This window comes from Colossoma macropomum, unplaced genomic scaffold, assembly GCF_904425465.1.
Source record: "Colossoma macropomum unplaced genomic scaffold, Colossoma_macropomum, whole genome shotgun sequence".
NCBI lineage: Eukaryota > Metazoa > Chordata > Actinopteri > Characiformes > Serrasalmidae > Colossoma > Colossoma macropomum.
The window spans coordinates 31,039,215-31,060,369 of NW_023494806.1; the positions used below are offsets into that span (position 1 = coordinate 31,039,215).

The following is a 21,155-nucleotide window of genomic DNA, read 5'->3' on the forward strand; positions in this document are numbered from 1 at the left end:
TGGTTTATATGGTATTCTTGCTCGGCTGTTTTAATGAAGAGTTGCTAAAGTATAGCAGGTGGTTTCTGAAGTGTTGCTAGTGACAACATAGGAAGTGTGTACAAACCTTTGGCTACACAGTGTACAATGACTGCTGTGAAAGTAGACATTTACAATGCAAAAAATGCTGTATACAACTTAATGGCCCATATCCCTCCATAATGGCCCTTGCCTTGTATTTTAGTTTTTTCCCTCAGGTCTACCAAATGTTTGGTTAGGTTTTATGTAACAAAACAGCTATAATTCTTTTTCACATGATCATTTTCCGACCTCTCTTTATTCATTTGAGTTAAACAGGTTGTGACTTTAAGACTGAATGATCTCTGTTTTGACTGGCTGCCCTCTGTTGTGCCTCAACTGAAACACTACTCATAACTTGAGCGTGAATAGGCTGAGCTTACCTGCTTTCGTCCGAATGGGTGTACATATATAAATGCTGTTTTTTTCAAGACATAGAAACAGTGAATTCAAAATGAACTATTTTATATTTTCCCAAAATGGACTGCATTTGTTGAGCGGGGAGTTGAGTTCTGGAAGTTCCCAGAAGCTTCCCAGAACATATTCTACATCAATCTGAAGTACCATTTCACCATGTAAAGAATCATTTAAGCATGAAATAATTCTACATATAACTCCAAACAGAACCACTGCATTAACCTTTGAAGAACTATAATTTTTAAGTGTTTAGGTTTAGCTTGGAATCCAAATATGCCCAAATTTACACATTGACAGTAAATAATGTGATACCTTGATGGATTGTAATGACTATGTTTGAACCCTGGTGGCCAGGAAATGCAAAAAAGAGTGGCATTTTTGGCATCCTCCCAAACCCATGTTAGCTTTTTTGCTCATCACATGCCAAACTTTAGATGCCCAGGTCAAATGACATTTTGGTGAGTGAAAATAAATCCATTTATTTAATACTAAGTAAGAAAACATTCTCTACAGAAAACACTTCTGGACATTTTAAGGCACTATTACGGTTTAATTGCTGAATTGAACACACCGGGTAAAAATGTGGCCTGTGAAGTGTTCAAACATTAGCATGCTACAGTTTTGTTAAATTTGTTTTAGAAGAAGAAATATAAAGGAAAAGCATGTTTTTTATTGCTTTGGAGCATAAAAATGAGGACAACAGTCAAACACACTAATCCAACACTATAACAGATGATAACAATCATGCTTATCAGGATTTAAGGTAACACTAAAAAAAAACCTTAAAAATATTTAAAGATGTAAAAGTTAACAGCAAAATTGTATAAAGAAAGAAAAAGTGAAGAAAATTAGTTGTTTTTAGTGTAAAACTGACAGCCTAGTTCTTTTCTTTTAACTGTTACAGAACACTTCAGACAGTAGTTGAAAGCTTGTTTTCCCCAGAGGTGGTAAGAACTGTGCCTTGGACCTTGTTCAGGTCCTCCTCTTCTGCTATTGCATTCTCAATCTTGGACAGAAGCGCATAACATTGGTCCTTAAAGTCCTTCCCCATGAAAGCACAAAAAAAAAACGGGTTCAGACAGCTGTTAGCATTAGCGAGAACAAGAATAACTTTTGATCCTGACCAGTAAAAACTCTTATATTTTTCAAAGTCTAGTTCCATCAAAGCAAAAGTGTTATAAGGCAGCCAGCAGATCAAGAAAGTAACAATCAGCACCGTCATGATCTTAAATGGCTTTTTGGACTTGGTCGTCTGGTTGGACTTCAGCTTTCGAATGATGACAACATAACAGATGATAATGATCAGATACGGGATCAAGAATCCAAAAATGAATCTGCACACCACATCCGCAACCTTCTGTTGATCATTCTTGTAATTTGTGTGACAAATAGTTGTCTGGGTTTGGTAATCATACTTAACATCTAGGTGAAAGGCTGTCAGTAGGCTAAGTGCTGCTGAGATGATCCAAGCTAGCATGACTATCACAGAGGCCTTTCTTACAGTGCGCTTGTTCTGAGCCCACACAGGAAACATAACAACCACACAGCGGTCCACACTGATGATGACGAGGAGGAAGATGCTGCTGAACCAATTTAAGAACATGAGGAAGAACAGGAACTTGCACATGAAAAGCCCAAAGATCCAATTGTCTCTGATCACATGAACAATGCCGATGGGCAGAAAGGAGCAAAATATGATATCAGACACAGCCAGCCTCAAGTACCAGGTAGCATTGACAGATTTCTTCACTTTAAACCCTGCAATCCAGATCACCAAACCATTTCCAGCAACACCCAGGATGAAGATGATGACATTCACTGCTGCATAGAAAATGCATGGCACATCCCTGCAAGGTGGTGGAACTGTGGTCAGGTTTGTGTGGTTTTCATAGCCTAGATATTCTGGTTCTGTCATCGGAGTTGAATTCAAGATGCCGCTTGATCTGTAAAGCAAACACAAACAGAAAATGTGTAGTTCTGCTGATTTACAACACACAGCATTTACACAACATTCTTCTTGACTTTCTTCCTGAAGGCACATACAAAAGAAGCCTATAAATAATTGAAAACCATCATCAAGTTCATCCATGCAGGTGATGAAAATTAAATAACAGTGTTTTACCTGTACTGCAGAGCAGGTAACTGCAGTCTACCTCCAAACCACCTAGTGGGTGCTTTTACAGAGTTTGTGCAGTTTGGGCACTGGCACTGTAGTCTTTTAGCACAGTTGAAATATCAACTTGCCTCCCTTGTCAAGATTGCTTAGTAGGTCATACTGAAAAAGGAATTTGAGGTGGAAAATACAGTGCATTGTGTAAATGTTGAGTACTTGGAAATCTCTCTGGTAAAAATTGCACATAATTGCATGTAATTACAAGAAACGTGGTTTAAGCGTCATATACCTTCCCCAACTGGGTGAATCTGATGGTTGCGATCTCCTTGAAAGAGTATTCAAAGAGAACTCAGTCAAAACTTTCTAAAGGATGTATTTTCAGAAAAAGTGAATGATATTTTAATCTAACATGTTGATGTTAATACATAAAGACATATGATTCGAAACACTCGACCCCACAATTCTGACTTTTTAAATTATTATTTCAGGCTTTACAAGGTGACTCACTTTTTTCTTTCTCCTATTTATATGTATAGAATTAAATCAAATGATCTAATATCTAATGTTCTTACAACAATATCAAATGGAGAAGTATTTATTTAGCAGTTCTTGCAGTGTAAGCTAGTTCCACTTGGGAGCCCAAACCCTCAACTGTAATTAAAAAGTTCATTCTTGCCCTGTTAAAAATTGAAAGTTGGCCCAATTTAAAATGAAAAGGTAACTGATTGCACTTCTTCTCGCGTTAACTCAACTTGAGGATGAGTTCAAACAACTTATATCAAAACAACTTTCAAAAGGTCTAACATATTCAGTTCTGCATCTCAGTTATGTAAACAGCATAGAACTTAAACTAATGTTTATTAGTCAGTTTTTCCATTAGCTGGGACTCTTTCCATCACACAGTCCCACCAGGCACTTTCTCCTCTTGGGCTCCCAGTTACGGACAGCTATGGCATTGGGTTCAAACTCACAACCTCCTGGTGGGGTGAATTCTTAGCCTGTTGCATCACTTGCAGGCTCCTGAGGTTCCTCACATTTCTGTCTTTTAATGTTTAGCAAACTGTAAAAGAATTGTTTTAACTTTGATGAGTAATGTGGTGCAATGGTCTAAGAATATGACCCCCAACATCAGGAGATTGTGAGTTTGGACCCCAGCAATCTCATAGCTCACTTCTGGCACAAAAGGAGAAACTGTGAGAGAAAGAGTCTGATAGTGAAGAAACAAATTAAACAAAGTGGAGTAAAAAACAAATTTGTATTTATTTAACTGAGAAACTAGAAATGAGAGCTATAAGACCTTTAGACTAAACTAAGAAGTTTAAGTTGGGTGAACTCCGGTGTCCTCAACAAAAGCAGTGTTATCCATTACCTTGTAATTTCAAGCTGAGATGATTTCTCATCTTTTACAGTGAGAGACAAGTACAATTGCCAGCATCTGAAACAGATGAACTGGTTGCGGTTCATCTGTCTTATTTGTGTAGAGTTATTATTATGTCATCCAGCTGTTGCAGTAAAGCAAATTATTGTGGTCTCAGGTTTTTGAAAAATGACTTACCTGCCAATGCCCGTTTTGGTGTGGTGCTGCAGAGCTGGTGTTTTTGTTGCTTATAAAGAGTGATAACATTTTTTTCTCAGTAATATACTGTAACATTTACTTTCTATCTGCAGTTACTTCAGATTTCACAGTTACTGCCATACGCCTGCCACTCACTTTGGCAAGTGGCCTCAGTTAAATAGATTCACACTATGGTGTGTTTTGGAGCATACAGCAGATGAAAGGTTTACAGTCGGCCTTGTTTCTATCAGCCATTGTAGCCATTGTAGTGTAAACAAGTAAAATTATGACATAAAATAATAAAGTCAAATGATTAAGAAAGATTGATCTGGCTAAATATTCACATCTGACTGGATGATTTATTTCACCTACCAGACACTGTGGCTAGTTGCCCAACATAAGCACTATAAAATCAGCTTAGACTGATAACAATGTTAAAGCAAAAATAGAGCACTGCATGCCAGACAAACAAGTCACATCATGAACACTGCTCACTGAAAGGGCATGACTATAATTTAGCATTAAGTAGCTTAGCCATTATTCTAATTTTAGCCAGATAATCAGTTACCTTCGTGGATTCATTCAGGACATAGAATCAGAATCAGAATCAAGCTTCATTGGCCAGGTGTGCCTACACATTCAAGGAATTTGGTTTTAGTTATAGGAGCTCACAGTGCACAGTATCTGACAAACATTTACATGTAGAAAATAAAATAAAATAAAATAAAATAAAAATAAAACATGCATTCCTACCATTACTCACTCATACACCCACACACACAGTCATACCTGTAAACCTTACGATGTGCAAAGTATGTGTCTTAAGTTAAAGTGCTGAGTGCAGCAGCAATTAAAGGGTGTATAGTGGCAAAGAAAGGAATAAGTGAGGTAACAGTCAGATAAGTGGGATAATAAGGCAGGTAAGTGGTGCTAGAAGAAACACTGGTCTGTGATGGCAGATGGTTTCAAAGAAAGGAATGTTGAGTGTGATAATAAATACCAGTATATTTAGAAGTGCAGTTTAGAAGTTGGAATATTTTTATGTGTAATATTTAATTGTTCAAGAGAGAGATGGCTCGTGGTAAGAAGCTCCTCTGTAGCCTGGATGTCAAGTCAAGTCAAGTCAAATTTATTTGTATAGCGCTTTTTACAACTGGTGTTGTCACAAAGCAGCTTCACAGAAATCCATTAAGGACAAAGTTTTAACATGAAATGTAAATCCTCCAGGTGAGTGAGCCAGGGGCGACAGTGGCAAGGAAAAACTCCCTCAGAGCTGAGGAAGAAACCTTGGGAGGAACTAAGGCTCACATGGGGGGACCCATCCTCCTCTGGTCAAACTACCTACAAAATTATTATACTACTAATATTAATAGTAGTAGTAGAAGTAGTAGTAGTAGCAGTTAGGAGTCCATGAAAACTTCAGTGTAGAGTGGGAGTGGGCAGCTAGTCCAAGTCAAGTGGCGGTAGCTGGGCAAGTGGCGGCGACTGGGGCGTGGGCAACTGGTCTGAAGCGGGTAGCAGGAGAGCTCCGCAGACAATCATCCATCAGTGTCCGTCCGGCAGGTGGGTAGTCGTTTACTCGGAAAAAGGTAGGGAGATGGAATTAGTTTTGTTCTGTTTGAGTGTATGTAAAACAGAGAATGTGAACATTTCCAGAGTGTGGCTAACGACTCCGGTAAATCTGACTATAACAGCTTAACTAAAAGGAGAGAACCATCCCTACCTATAAGACCAGGCTTGCCCTCGAATTGTAACCAATTATCTATAAAGCCCACTTGATTTTCCGAACACCACTTGGACATCCAGCAGTTTAATGCTGAGAGTCTGCTGTAGGCTTCAGCGCCGCGCCGCATTGGGATGGGACCAGAACAAATTACGGCATCGGACATCGTCTGGGCCAGTTTAATCACCTCTCTAATATTACCCTTAGTTACCTCAGATTGACGCATATCACGAATATCATTGGCCCCTACATGGATGACTATCCTTGAATATCTCTTATTAGCTAACAGTCTAAGGTTGCCACTAATGTCCGGCGCTCTGGCTCCCGGTAAACAGCTGACTGTTATGTCCTGATCCTCATCTGGCTGAAGTGCTGGCCTGAGGGAAGGAACTGGAACAGGTGGTGGCCGGGGTGTGACGAGTCAGCAGAGATCTTTTCTGCATGCTTCCTGGTTCTGGAGGCATGCAATTCCAGCTATGTGGACAACTTAACCCCAATTGTTCTCTCTGCAGACCAGACGATGCACTGCAGTCTGTGGAGGTCATGCTTGGTGGCTCAGCTACACCACACTGTGATGGACATGGTGATGATGGACTCTGTGATGGCTGTGTAGAACTGCATTATCAGCTCCTGGGGCAGGTTGAACTTTCTCAGCTGACGCAGGAAGTAAATTCTCTGCTTGGCTCTGTTGATGATGGAGCTGATGTTGCTGTCCCATTTCAGGTCCCTGGTGATTGTTGTGCCTAGGACCTTGCGGGACTCTACTGCCATCACAGTTCTGTTCAGGATGGTGAGTGCTGGCAGGGTTGGAGGGCTCCTCCTGAAGTGTACTGTCATCTCCACTGTTTTCGACACAAGGTGGTCATCCTGCATTGGTAAGGTCTCTCCCGAGCAGCCAAAACAGCCGAGATGATGATCGGACACAGAAGAGCAATGCAGTAAGAATGCTGGATTCAGGATTGCACGTGAACGTTGATCGATGAGAGAAAAAATGTAAAACACCACCATGACCAGATGAAGAAAGAAGAAGAAAAACAAAAAGCCACCTGGAAATACCAAGACCTTGATAGAAAAGTTAAGAAAAGCTGTCGGGCTGACAAAAAAGCATGGCTGAAGCGGAAATGTGCCGAAGTTCAGGAAGCAGCCAACAGAAACAACACGAAAATGCTCTACAGAGTTGTTCAAGAGGGTTGAAGAGCAATGCCAGTGCGCCAATCAAGAGCAAAGACGGGAAGATTCTTATCAGCAAGGAGGATCAGGATGCACGCTGGAGAAACACTCAACCAGGTAGCTCCTACCACCACCCACAACTTTGCAGCAATTACACCGCGTGAGATCCTGGATGTAGCTGCGTGAGATCCTGGATCCTGGAAGTGATTACAACTGTCGAAGTCAGTACAGCAATCCAATGCATGAAGAACAGCAAAGGACCTGGACTGGACCAAATCTTGGCAGAGATGTTGAAGTACGGTGGAGATGACATGGTGCAAGCGTTGACCAGGTTGCTCAACCACTGCTGGCAGGGGGAGCACATCCCAGCTGACTGGAAGAAAGGGGCTGATCCTCAAACTGCCAAAGAAGGGAACTCTCACCAACTGCAAAAACTGGCATGAAATCACCCTCCTTTTAGTGCCTAGCAGGGTGTTCAGCATCGTCCACCTCAATCGACTCCTCCTTGCAGTGGATCAAGAGTTATGTTAAGAGCAAGCTGGGTTCAGACAAGGAAGGTTGTGCAGCAAGCAAATCTTCACACTGCAGAATACCATCGAGCAGTGCATTGAATTCCAGAAACCGTTGCTGGTCAACTTTATCGACTTTAAGAAAGCCTTCGACAGTGTTCATCGAGAATCACTGTGGCAGATTGCAGCAATCTACAGTATTCCTCAGCGCTACATTGCCATCATCAAAAATCTGTACCAAGACTCAAGCTGTGTAAAGACAGAAAATGGCCAGACATATTTCTTTGACATTGAAACGGGCGTCAGACAGGGATGCATTCTTTCTCCATTCCTGTTTCTCCTCATGATCGACTTCATCATGAAACCAGGATTTGGCATTCCATAGGAGGACCAAATCCGTCTCACCGACCTGGATTTCGCAGATGACATTGCGCTGCTTGAGCAAACAAAGCCAACCCTCCAACAAATAATCACCAGCATTGAGGAAGAAGCCGCGAAGTTTGGGTTATGAATCAGTGCAGAGAAGATGAAGATCATGAGTGTCAACCACAAAACGCAGAGGGTTACAATTGGGAACCAGCTAGTCAACGAAGTTGATCAGTTTACGTACCTCGGCAGGATCGTGGCTGAGGATGGGGGCACAGAGGCGGACTTCATAGCCGTAACTAGCTAGGAGGGTGATGCCATAGCTATAAGGACACCGAGGTCCAGACCTTGGTAGTTTCAAAAGGATTTTTTTTCACTTTTCTCTGTTCATGAGAATAAATGTAGAAACTGCGCCCTTATGATAATGTGGTAGTCTACTCAGGGCTGCAGCCACGTTGTCACAGACCTACTCATAATGTTTATAACCAGCGTTATGACACCGAGGTCCTCAGAAGTCTCTGAAGGGTTTTATTCAATTTGAAAGAAAGTGATGTAACTTCCCATTGAGCAGTGACTGGTTTTCAGCTGACCTCAGAACAGCTGTGGCTCAGCCATAGATTTTACTTCCCACGCTGTTCATCTCTGTACGAGCTGCTACACAGCCCTGAGTACCAGAGTATCTTTGACTTCTTGAGATGTTCAGGTATGCAGCACACATGCTATAGGCTAACAGATAACATTGCTATGGTAAAAAAGCTTAGAGTTTCTGAGCGCAATTAACACATTAAGATTGTAAAATGCAAACCGCATATTTTATTTTTTGTTTGGACTGTTCGTAATCTTGCTGGCTAAACCAGCATGTTTTAGTCTATCTCCAGTAGCTGCTCAGTTTAGGCTACAAGCTCTGTAGTTGGCAATATTAGCAATTAGCTGAGAAATTAAAGTTGTATTGTATTATCTACACATAATATACTACAGCCAGCATGAGAATGTTTACTGTTAACCAACATATTGATCATATAGTATCATGTAGCTAACATTATTAAGAAAACAGCAGGAATAATAGGCCGTATTTTGTCTTATTAATTTTATGAGTTGCTGCTGCCTTTTCCATTAGCTTGGGTTTGGTACAGACAGCCTTTTATAATGTGTGCTTCTTCAGTAATCAGTGAGGACAGAGATGCATGAGAGAGAAGTAAATGAAATAAAATCGATTTAAACTATCGCTTCATTTAGTGTAGATTTCATCATGTATTTTTAGCAATTTTTTTTCAAAATAAACACAAATAAATAGTTGCATAACTAATTAACTGAAATAGGACAACTGGGGTCAAATCAGTTTATAAAAGAGTAATAGCAGTCTGTGGAAGAATGGAGGGATGGCGAGGGAACAAATGAAAGGAAAAGGTGCATAACAGTTATGAATGGGTAAAAAGGTAAAGATTTTTGCACATTGGACCTCACTAAAATTTTGATCCTAGTTACAGCCCTGATCTTGCTACATGATGATTAGATTAAATATAGTTTTGATTGGATTGGATACAAATCCCTGTATGTATGTATATATATACATATGACCTTTACAACACTTTTGTTAAAGGTTAATCTTGGTGTGATCAGCCCAGAAAACTCTGGACTAGAAAACTAGAACTTTGTATTTCTCTGTGAATTCCAAGCTGGCCTGTTTTTTTTTTTCCTTCTTCACAGCTCTCACACTGTTTTTATCATCAACTTCTGTTGTTTTCCTTGACCTTTCTCAAAGCTCTCACAATGTTTCTAAAGTTGTTTTCCTTGGCTGACCTGTTTGTTGTCTGGTTGTCAGTTCATGAGTGGTTTCTTTCTTTTTCAGGACATTCCAAACTGTTGTATTGGAAATGTCTTGAAAAGAAAGGCCAAGAAAACAACAGTTGTTAAGTTACTGTGTATTTGTTGAAATTAACACCAAAATAAAAAGCTTTATCTTTTAAGATTTTATTTTTTCACATGTTAAATTGAGCAAAATACATAGAAATTAAAACTTCCTGGCAGAAAGTTATTACTCTAAATGGTTATGAATATGCTGCCTGCTGCCGGAGACGTTGTTTTTTAATAGTGTCAGAGGGCTTGGCCTAAAATGTGTTTTATTGAAACAGTCATGATGGAGAGGTACATTCAAGACGTTACAAGACACAGTAGTCCCCAAAGTGTACTCCTTTTTTTTATGATAACACGTCTACTTAGTGGCTCACTTGTTGTTTTGGATAGTAAGTAAAATGGCTTTATTTATATTCTAAAAAGTGTGACCCGATCACCACCACATATCACCACTGTAAAGACTGGTTTGAAATTTACAATTTTATTTCAAACCACTTTGAATGACTTTGTTCACATCTCAACTATTGAGTGACAGAAACTTTGAAAAACCCAAGTGATCTAATTAAAATGATTTTCAAATTAGCAGTCATGTTGATCTGCTATACTGGTGCAAGTTGAGCACATAATGGCAGATACAACACAATAGCCTCAATGGTAGAAAATAGCTGCAAAGACTTAATATACCTTTACAGTAAAAGATAAATTTAAGCTAACAATAAGTGACTGGATATCATGTGTGCTTAAGCTAACAAGTTATTAGATATCATATGCACAGCAACATAATAATAATGATGAAGTATTAAGGTAAGAATCTGAAAACTACATAGAATATTAAGTGAACAGCTAATAGTGAAATATAGTACACTAAATCATAAAAGTAATTTTAATAAATGTTCATTATGATTTTTTTTGCATTGAATAAAAAAAAAATCAGTTATGCCATCATTTTTGAGGCACTTTTGCAGGCATATTTATTTCCTCTGTTACTATCAGCAGTGTTATAATAAGCATGCAACTGGCTGAAGAAAATAAATTGTATTTAGTAAAAAACTGAAAGGCCAGTTTTGTCTTTTAACTGTTACTGAACACTTCAGACAGTAGTTGAAAGCTTGCTTTCCCCAGAGGTGGTAAGAACTGTGCCTCGGACTGGTCATCCTCTTCTGCTATTGCATTCTCAATCTTGGACAGAAGTGCATAACATTGGTCCTTAAAGTCCTTCCCCATGAAAGCATAAAGAAATGGGTTCAGACAGCTGTTAGCATTAGCAAGAACGACAACAACTGTTAATCCTGACAGGTGAAAACTCTTATATTTTTCATAGTCTAGTTCCATCAAAATAAAAGTGTTAAAAGGCAGCCAGCAGATCAAGAAAGTAATTATCAGCACCGTTATGATCTTAAATGGCTTTTTGGACGTCGCCATCTGGTTGGACTTCAGCTTTCGAATAATGACAAAATAACAGATGATAATGATCAGATACGGGATCAAGAATCCAAAAATGAATTTGCACACCACATCCACAGTTTTCTCTTGATCGCTCTTGTAATTTCTGTCACAAATAGTTATCAGGTTGTGGTCATCATACTTAATATCAGAGTAAAAGGCTGACGGTAGGCTAAGTGCTGCTGACATGATCCAGGCTAGCAGGACTATCACAGAAGCCTTTCTTATGGTGCGCTTGTTCTGAGCCCACACAGGAAACATAACAACCACACAGCGGTCCACAGTGATGATGACGAGGAGGAAAATGCTGCTGAACCAATTTAAGTACATGATGAAGAATATGAGCTTGCACATGAAAAGCCCAAAGATCCACTCCTTTTTGACAGCTTCAACAATACCCAAGGGCAGGGTGGAGCAGAAGAGGAAATCAGCCAGACTCAAGTACCAGGTAGCATTGACAGATTTCTTCACCTTAAACACTGCAATCCAGATCACCAAACCATTTCCAGAAACACCCAGGATGAAGATGATGACATTCACCACTGCATAGAAAATGCATGGCACATCTCTGCACATCCCTGGTGGAACTGTAGCCCAGTTTGTGTGGTTCTCATAGCCTGGAGGTCCTGGTTTTGTCATAGGGGTTGAATTCATGATGCCTCTCAATCTGTAAAGCAAACACAAGCAGAAAAGGTGCAGCTCTGCTGAATTACTACAAACCACGTAGGCAACGACATTATTTCTGACTTTGATCCTGAAGGCACATTCGCAAGTGTACAGATAAGTGTCTTCAAATTCATGAGAAAGCAGCTGTCATGCAGAGCAGGTAATTGCAAACTACCTGACTTTGAGCAGTTTTGGGAAATAGGCATTAGTATGCCAATCTTTTAGTACAGTTAAATATCATCTTGCCCCCGTTAAGATCATAGATAAATAGGAATCAAAGGTGGAAAATTCTTAAGAGTAAGATCTAAGGATTTAGTGATCTCTCTGTTGAAAATGTATGACGTGCACATAACATTTGCAATGTGGGTTGTGCTTCGGACATCTTCCACAAGAGGATGAATCTGATGATTGTGATCGTCTTGAAACAGTATTCAAAGAGAACTCATATGTCATTGTCATAACATCTGCCTCAGTGTAATGTTGTTTTTTAATAATGTTGCCATTAATATGTACAAACATATAAAGTGATTTGACATTCAAATTATTATTTCAAGCTTTACAGGAAGACTTACAGCAGCCCATCAAATTCTATTGTGTTTTTTTCTCCTTCCTGATGTGGTAATGATATTTCTTTCACTTTTACCAAAAAAATGCCTGGTGTGATTTTGGGGTGAAAGGAGTCCCAGAGTAAAAAACAAATTTTGGACTAAACTAAGAAATTTCAGTTGGGTGAACTCTGGTGTCCTCAAGTTGAGTTAATTCAACAAAAACAGTGTTATCAGTCACCTCATAATTTTAAGTGGAGCTGATTATTCATTTTTTGTCAGCGTCTAAATCAAATAAACAAAATCATTTCGTTTGTGTAGAGATTACTGTGTCATTCAACTGTTACAGAAATGCAAATGATTGTATTCTAATGGTGCACCGTTTTTAAAAAAATGACTTACCTGCCTATCCTATTTCTGTATGGTGCTGCAGAGCTGAATGTTTTGTTGCTTATGATGAGTGGTAAAAGTTTTCTGTCAGTAAAAATACTGTAGCTTTCAGTTCCGCTCTGCATGTACTTTAGATTTCACAGTTCAAGGTTTCGCTGCTGTGGCCCTACACCCACTACCCAGTTGGGCAACTGGCCTCAAGGAGGATTAGGTTAAATAGATGCACGCCATGGTGTATTTTGGAGGACGCAGTAGATGACAGCTTTACAGTCAGCTTTGTTTATATAAATCAGGGGTGCACAACATACGGCCCACGGGCCAGACACAGCCCAGCAAGACGTTCTATGCGGCCTGCCAAAGAAAGTACTGACGCATTTTTAAATAAATACAGCTGGCACGTCAAATTCATTAGGCATGTTCATGAAAATGCGAAACACTGCCCCCTCGTGTTTACTTTCAAACATTTGACTCATTCTCCCGCCTGTACTCATAACGTACGTTCACGTAGTAAACGTGATTCTGTATTTTGGTAAGCTAACAACCAATGATGCTCCCTCCATGATCGGAAAGACGAATTGCTTCATTGGATATCTGAAGAGGCACCTAGGACCAAACCTCGCAGCGCAACTTAAACACTACCACTGCACAATTCACGAAGAGGCACTGTGTGGAAAACATTTGCAATTTAAAGATATAATGGACTTTGTTGTATCTGCTATTAATTTTATGCAAGATCACTGAATCACAGAGAATTTCAGTCTTTTCTGGAAGACATCAGCGCAGTCTATGGGGATGTTATCTATCACGCAGAGGTGAGATGGCTGAGTCATGCCAATGTTTTGATTTTTTGCACTGCTAAATGAAATCAAGTTGATCTTACAGCAGAAGGGAAAGGACACTTAAGTCATGGAAAACATTGACTGGATTGCTGATCTGGCTTTTTTGACAGACCTAACTGGACACTGATCTCAATTTGAAACTGCAGTGGAAAGACAGATTGATATGCCACTTGTTTGAGGCTGTCTGAATTTGAAATGAAACTGAATCTTTTCTCACTCAGTTAAAGAAAGGGAATTTGACACATTTTCCAACGTGCCAAGAGGCCTTTACTCACAAGGACTATAACTGGAGTCGACCCAGAAGTGTGCTTGAAGACATGAAACAGGCGTTCACTACAAGATTTGGAGTGCACTCAGACTACTTGCCGATCCATTCTCTGTAGATACCGAAACGGCACCTGGTGAATTACAACTTGAAATAATTTAACTCCAGTGCTCTGCAGCAATGAGAAGTAAGCACAGGGAGGTGATGCTCCTAGAGTTTTATCAAGCCCTGGACAGAGAACAGTTTCCCAATCTCTTTGCAAATGCACAGAAGTGGATCTCCATGTTTGGAAGCACTTACATATGTGAACAAATGTTTTCCTTAATGAAACTGAATAAATCCCCCTGACATTAGTCAGTTAGTGTCAGAGAAGCGCTGCAATATCTCCCACTGACCAAGACACTACTTGTAAGTACCTGATGTTATGTAATAATAGTATAGTAGCATACTATAGTACAAATTATTGTGAGCAAGTCTATAAAAATATTACGGAAAAATTTGTGGCCCTCTGATGTAGGTGTCTTTGTAAAATCGGCCCTTGGTAAGGCTGCAATGTCTTCACTGCTTCACTGCCGTTTGGCAACTCACCTCAATATTTACAGTGCCAAAAAGATGTTAAATAGATGCATGCCATGGTGTATTTTGAAGGAAGTAGCAGAAGAACGACATTACAGTGTACATAGCCAGGGTCATAGCCGGGGTGGCCAGTGCCATCCTCCCATGAAGAGTGGCCACACTTCTGACCACCCCAATTACATGCCCAGTGCAGTGTCATACGAACAACTGTCTTTTGTACTGCAAACTCCACTTCACACCCAAGCCAAAGGGGGGAGGCACTCCAAGGAACAAGTTTCACATTGTGAACCTTCAGTAGCTGAAGTGAAAGCTTACTTCCAGGTGAATCTTCAGTCAAAGTTTGTGGATCCCAGTTTTCCCACAGACCCCGCTTGGGAAGCACTTTGGGTAAACTTAAAATCCATGACCATGCAGACCCTTTGAAGAAGTCATTCGGTTTTCAACAAAGAAGAACAAGGACTGGTTTGATCCAGGAATTACTGGTGAAGAAGGGATCCACTCACCAAGCTCACATTGCTCAGCTGTCCTGTCCTGACAAGAAAGCAGCCTTCTGTCTTGTATGCAGCAACCTTCTATGCAAGTTTTGAGAGATTCAGAACAGGTGGTGTACCAACTTAACAGAGCTCTCAGCTTTGCGTTGACATCGGTAACTACAGAGGATTATATGAAGCATGGGGGCCCAGCACTACACACCAAACTACTTGAGTTCTTTCCCTGCTGCTGGCAGCAAGGTAAAGTACCACAGGACCTATGTGACAGTCATCATCACTCTGTACAAGAACATGGGGGCAAAGTCAGACTGCTCCAACTACTGGGATTCCGTTGCAGGAAAAATCCTTTTAAAAGTACCCCTGAACAGTCTGGTCCCCAGTGTTGCAGAAGAACTCCTCCCAGAGAGCAAGTATGGCTTCAGAGCTAACAGGAGCACCACTGAAATTTGCTATCAGATAGCTTCAAGACAAATGCAGGGAACAGAATGAGTGGCTGTATGTGACATTTGTTGACCTCACCAAAGCATTCAACACTGTAAGCAGGAAAGGTCTGTGGCAAATCATGGAACAACAAGGATTTATCTGTAACCTGGCTGGGTTACATGGGCTGCCCAGCCACCAGGTGCTCACTGAGGAACACTACCCCTAGGCCTGGCTCCAGGGATGGGTCCTGGAAACCCTCTCCCAGGCAGGGTAGACAGTATCTTGGTGTACTGGGTTTCAGAGAGAGGCCGTGGATACAGACTTTTGGGTCGCTTCAAGGAGGTTCTGGACGACTGCCTGGCAACTCAGGAGTGGTCAGAGTGGTTTTGCTCAAGATGTATTTATCTGGGGTGGAGAAACTCTTTGAATGAGTATATTGTTAGTTGGTGAAAGGAGCAATTTGAGGAGCTCCTAAACCCAAGAGACATACCTCCCTAACAACACGCCTTTGCAGTATTGCATGGTAGTCGGGAACAGTACTGGCAAAGCGAGGTGGTGGTCTCTATTTTTAAGAAAGGGGACCAGAGAGTGAGTGTCAGTTACTGGGTATCACACTACTTAGCCTTCCCGGGAAAGTTTAAGCCAAAGTACTAGAAAGGAGACTCCGACTGATAGTTGAACCTCAGATTGAGGCGGAACAATGTGGATTCCATCCTGGCCGTGGAGCAATGGACCAGCTTTTCACCCTCACACAGATTGTTAAGGGGGCATGGGAGTGTGTCAACCCAGTTTACATGTGTTTTGTGGATTTGGAGAAGGCTTACGACTGTGTTCCCTGAGATATTCCGTGGGAGGTTCTGCGGGAGTTTGGTTTGCTGGGGCCACTGTTCTGGGCCTTTCAGTCGCTGTACTCCTAGAGTGACAGTTGTGTCTGTATACTCCGCATTAAATCAGGCTCAATCAATGTGAGTGTTGGACTTCACCAAGGTTGTGCCTTGTCTCCGCTCCTGTTTGTGATATTCATGGATAGGGTGTCAAGGCATAGCTGAGGCCAGCAGGGCATTATGTGTGGAGGTGGGAGGGTGGCGTCTCTGCTTTTTGCGGATGATGTCCTTTTGGCTCCATCACATGGATGCCTCCGCACTCACTGGAGCGGTTTGCAGCTGAGTGTGAAGCAGTTGATATGCAGATCAGCACCTCCAAGTCCATGGTCCTAGCCTGGAAAAGGATAACATGCCCATTCCAGGTAAGAGGAAAGGACCTACCCCATGTGTAGCAGGAAAAGTACACTACATTGCCAAAAGTATTCGCTCGTCTGCCTTCACACACATATGAAATTGAGTTACATCCCATTCTTAATCCATAGGGTTTAATATGATGTCGGCCCACCCTTTGCAGCTATAACAGCTTCAACTCTTCTAGGGAGGCTTTCCACAAGGTTTAGGGGAGTGTTTATGGGAATTTTTGAACATTCTTCCAGAAGTGCATTTGTGAGGTCAGGCACTGATGTTGGACAAGAAGGCCTGGCTCGCAGTCTCTGCTCTAACTCATCCCAAAGGTGTTCTATTGGGTTGAGGTCAGGACTCTGTGCGGGCCAGTCAAGTTCTTCCACACCAAACTCGCTCATCCATGTCTTTATGGACCTTGCTTTGTGCACTGGTGCACAGTCATGTTGGAACAGGAAGGGGCCATCCCCAAACTGTTCCCACAAAGTTGGGAGCATGAAGTTGTCCAAAATCTATTGGTATGCTGAAGCATTAAGAGTTCGTTTCACTGGAACTAAGGGGCCGAGCCCAACTCCTGAAAAACAACCCCACAACATAATCCCCCCTCCACCAAACTTTACACTTGGCACAATGCAGTCAGACAAGTACCGTTCTCCTGGCAACTGCCAAACCCAGAGTCCAGTGGTGGCGCTTTACACCACTACATTCAACGCTTTGCATTGCGCTTGGCAATGTAAGGCTTGGATGCAGCTGCTCGGCCATGGACACCCATTCCATTAAACTCTCTACGCACTGTTCTTGAGCTAATCTAAAGGCCACATGAAGTTTGGAGGTCTGTAGCGATTGACTCTGCAGAAAGTTGGTGACCTCTGCGCACTATGTGCCTCAGCATCCACTGACCCCACTGTCATTTTACGTGGCCTACCACTTCGTGGCTGAGTTGACGTCGTTCCCAATCGCTTCCACTTTGTTATAATACCACTGAAAATTTACTGTGGAATATGTAGTAGCAAGGAAATTGCATGACTGGATTTGTTGCACAGGTGGCATCCTATCACTGTACCACGCTGGAATTCACTGAGCTCCTGAGAGCGACTCATTCTTTCACAAATGTTTGTAGAAGTAGTCTGCATGCCTAGGTGCTTATTTTTATACACCCTGTGGCCATGGAAAGATGCTCCATCCATCGTTACAAGACTTGTAGATGTGTAAGTGAATCTGTCAATTAGTAATATCGATGTAAGAAGATGCATATTTTAAGAGTTTATGTTAAATTGTGTTTATATGTTGTCAACATATAAATGCAGCTAAGCTAATCTTCCATGCTCATCTTGTGTTTACCTATTAGCATACTTTATCTACTGTGATATCTTACAGTTGCTGTAAATACTGATCTTGACATACTTGTAATGTCTATGTCATTTGGCACTGTTATAATTTTACAAGAAAAGAAAAGAAAGAGGAAAATACTCTATTCCAGAAACAAAATCCTGGTTCTCCTGGAATTATTTGAGAAGATGTTTAGGCTGACTTACGCTGACTGAATAGCCAGGTGTATGGGATTTCCAGCAAGGTCAGTACACTGATTTTTGTTTAATCTGAAGGCCACATTAACTTAGTATGCCATTTTCAAAAAGGAACCTTTTACTTTATGAAAATATAGACTCTACAGTGTTTGCTTGTAACGGTGGCAAACAGAACCAGACATTCGCAGCAGAGGCTTGGTCCAAGGCTTTAATATCAAAGGGGCAATCCTAACTCACAGTCACTAAACACAAGCAGAAGGTCGATATCCATAGAATCAGAACAGTACAAAAGGGCAAGACTAGAATCATACACAGAGTAACACAGTGGAAGGAAACACAGTGGAAATGCTCAGCATGCACATGAGTGATGATACTTTGCAAAGAAGTAAAGATAAAGCCTGGGCTTATATATTAAACTAACAGACACTTGTAAGAAGCAACAGGTGTGGATAATCAGTAGTCAGGTGATCTTGAACGGGGATAGGTGGATCTGACAGAGTCCTGTGTCACATGCTGCAGCGAGGGGTTCTGGGAAACAAAGTCCTGAGCAGCCATGTTGCATGTAGGCACATCCAGGTCTGATGGAGGCGTGACAAACATTCTCTACTAAAAAAAATCTACTCCTTGTTGTTCCATCTATGATCTTTCATTACCCCATTACATTAACCCTTTCATAGATTCCCATAATGTATCATATTGAAGTATAATTATCACATAAACAGCTGAACACTGGGACCTATGAGCAGTTCAGCAGTTCTACTTTTTAAACTTTTTTAACCTTTAATTTAAACAATTTAATTTATTCTTATTTACAGTGGTGGCCTGGAAAGCAGACGAAAAGTCACTTGAAGAAAAGGGAAATACAAAAAAGTGATAAGATAACAACAGGAAAGCAACACACAAACTCAGTGAGGCAATAGGAAAATAATAATTTTAAGAGACTTCAAATTGAGCAAAGATCTGGAGTTATTGTTGTGGATGGTGATTATTGATTTCTGGAGTTGTTGGAATATGTTTTCGCAGTATGTTTCAACTCAGTAAAGAAAAAGCTGGTGCTATGGATCAAGTGATGGATATCTTTTTTCATCTGTTCATATTTATCTCTCTTCCTCTTTCCTCTGCTTACACAATGAACACATACTGAAGCATTTCTGAGTGAAATGAATGATTTAGAGTGATCATTGTAGCAAAAAAAAACAAACAAACAAAAAAAAACAAAACAAACAAAAAAATCCTTATAGGCTTCTGAATCCCCACAGTACTTACCTGGTAATGACAAACTCTATGGTCCATGGCTGAGTTTGCTAACAGCATTAAGAATGTGTGGCCTAGTCTTGAATACCCGATTCTGAGATGCATATAATCATACCTTTTCTTCCAGTTCAGTAACAATATGTCTCTTATTTCTATCCTCATGAATCGCTATGATCCCATATGATGAGGCATATCATTCTTTGACTGTTGTCTCTAGGCGTTGATTTCTACCCTTTTAGCACTACTATATAATATGCTTTGGTACTTCTACTTTTACTGATGCAGTCAAAAAAAAGTATTTTTGGAAGCATTTAACAATTATAATGGTTTAATAATGGAATTTAGTAAAAGTCATTCAAGTCATACAATTATTTTTAGTAAAGGTTAAAAGATAGATTATTCAATAAAAACCTTATTTTAAAGCATTTTGAGGCATTTTGAAGATAACTGAAGGAATTATATTTAGTGTAAATTCACAGGTAAGTTGTCAGTGGATGCTTCAAATAGTACTTGAAAGTTTTCTTTCCTCGCAAAAGATAATAGCTGTCCCATTGACATCGTACTGGGCCTCTTGCTCAAATGTGTTCTCGATCTTTGACAGAATAGCATAACACTGCTCCTTAAAGTTCTTCCCCATAAAAGGAAAAAGAAATGCATTTGCAAAACTGTTGGCATTGGCAAGAGTGATGCCAAACAGTTTTCAGACATTGACAAAATTATTGCACTTCTTCTACTTTATTTGCAAAAAAGAAGCTGCATGATAAGGCATCTAGCAAATCAAGAAAGCAGCAATCACCACTGTCATGATCTTGAATGGCTTTTTGGAGTTAGCTATCATGTTGGACTTCAGCTTTTGTATGATGACAACATAACAGAGGATAATAATGTCGAACTCAGGAAACATAACCATCACACAGTGGCCCACACTGATGATTACCAGGATGAGGATGCTGCTGTACATGTTGAGGAACTTGATAAATTTCTGAACTCACACATGAACGATCCAAAAACCCATTCATTTTGGACTTTATGGATGACACCAAAGGGCAAAGAGCAGCAGAATATGAAGTCGGACACGGCAAGGCTCAGGTACCAGGTGGTGACAACTGACTTCATCTTAAAGCCGGCAGTCTAGATCACCAGGCCATTTCTGGCAACACCCAGAATGAAGATGATCAAGTTTGTTACTGCAAAGAAAATACACTTTACACCCCTACAATGTGGTGAAGTCAAAGTCAGGTTTGTGAGGTTTCCGTAGCCAGGATATTCTGTTTCTGTTGAAGTCATGATGCCTCTTGATTCTACAAAGCAAACAGAAACAGAAAAAAGTGTAGCTTTGCTGAATTAAAACCAACAGTAGATGTTCAGGGGGTATGCTGTGTACAGTTGTGGTTAAAAAAAAAAAAAAGAAGTCAACTTTAAGATTTAGCATTTAAACTCCCTAATCCTAAATTACAGATTTTTGTTTGTGTAAAATCACAAGCAGAGATCAGTGGCTAAAATAGGATTAAACTCTTTGAGTTTATGAAGATGATAGTCATTGTTATTTTCTTTACTGTGATCCACTCTTGCTTTTCAAAACCCATTGTTGAAATATACATTTCAGGTCAAAAAAGACTCGACTCACCCATCACTGGACTCAATCAATAAATCAATAAAGACTTTAAAATTCTAAAAGAGCCAAGGCCCTCCACAAGCCGAAAGCAGTCACTCTCAGATGCTCTGCTCAACTCTGATGTACAAACCC

At 40.5% G+C, this 21,155-nt stretch overlaps 1 protein-coding gene and 1 pseudogene across 1 annotated transcript; both read right to left on the reverse strand.

Annotated features, from left to right (window-relative positions):
• Positions 1–1,384: 1,384 nt before the first annotated feature.
• On the reverse strand, positions 1,385–6,738 carry LOC118827084 (chemokine-like receptor 1). Its single transcript, XM_036598288.1, has 2 exons — positions 6,434–6,738; positions 1,385–2,417 (listed from the first exon to the last, which is right to left on the reverse strand). Exons 1-2 carry the CDS (start codon positions 6,736–6,738, stop codon positions 1,385–1,387), a joined length of 1,338 nt encoding a protein of 445 aa, XP_036454181.1.
• Positions 6,739–10,854: 4,116 nt separating this feature from the next.
• Positions 10,855–12,873, reverse strand: LOC118827458 (annotated as a pseudogene).
• Positions 12,874–21,155: the final 8,282 nt, after the last annotated feature.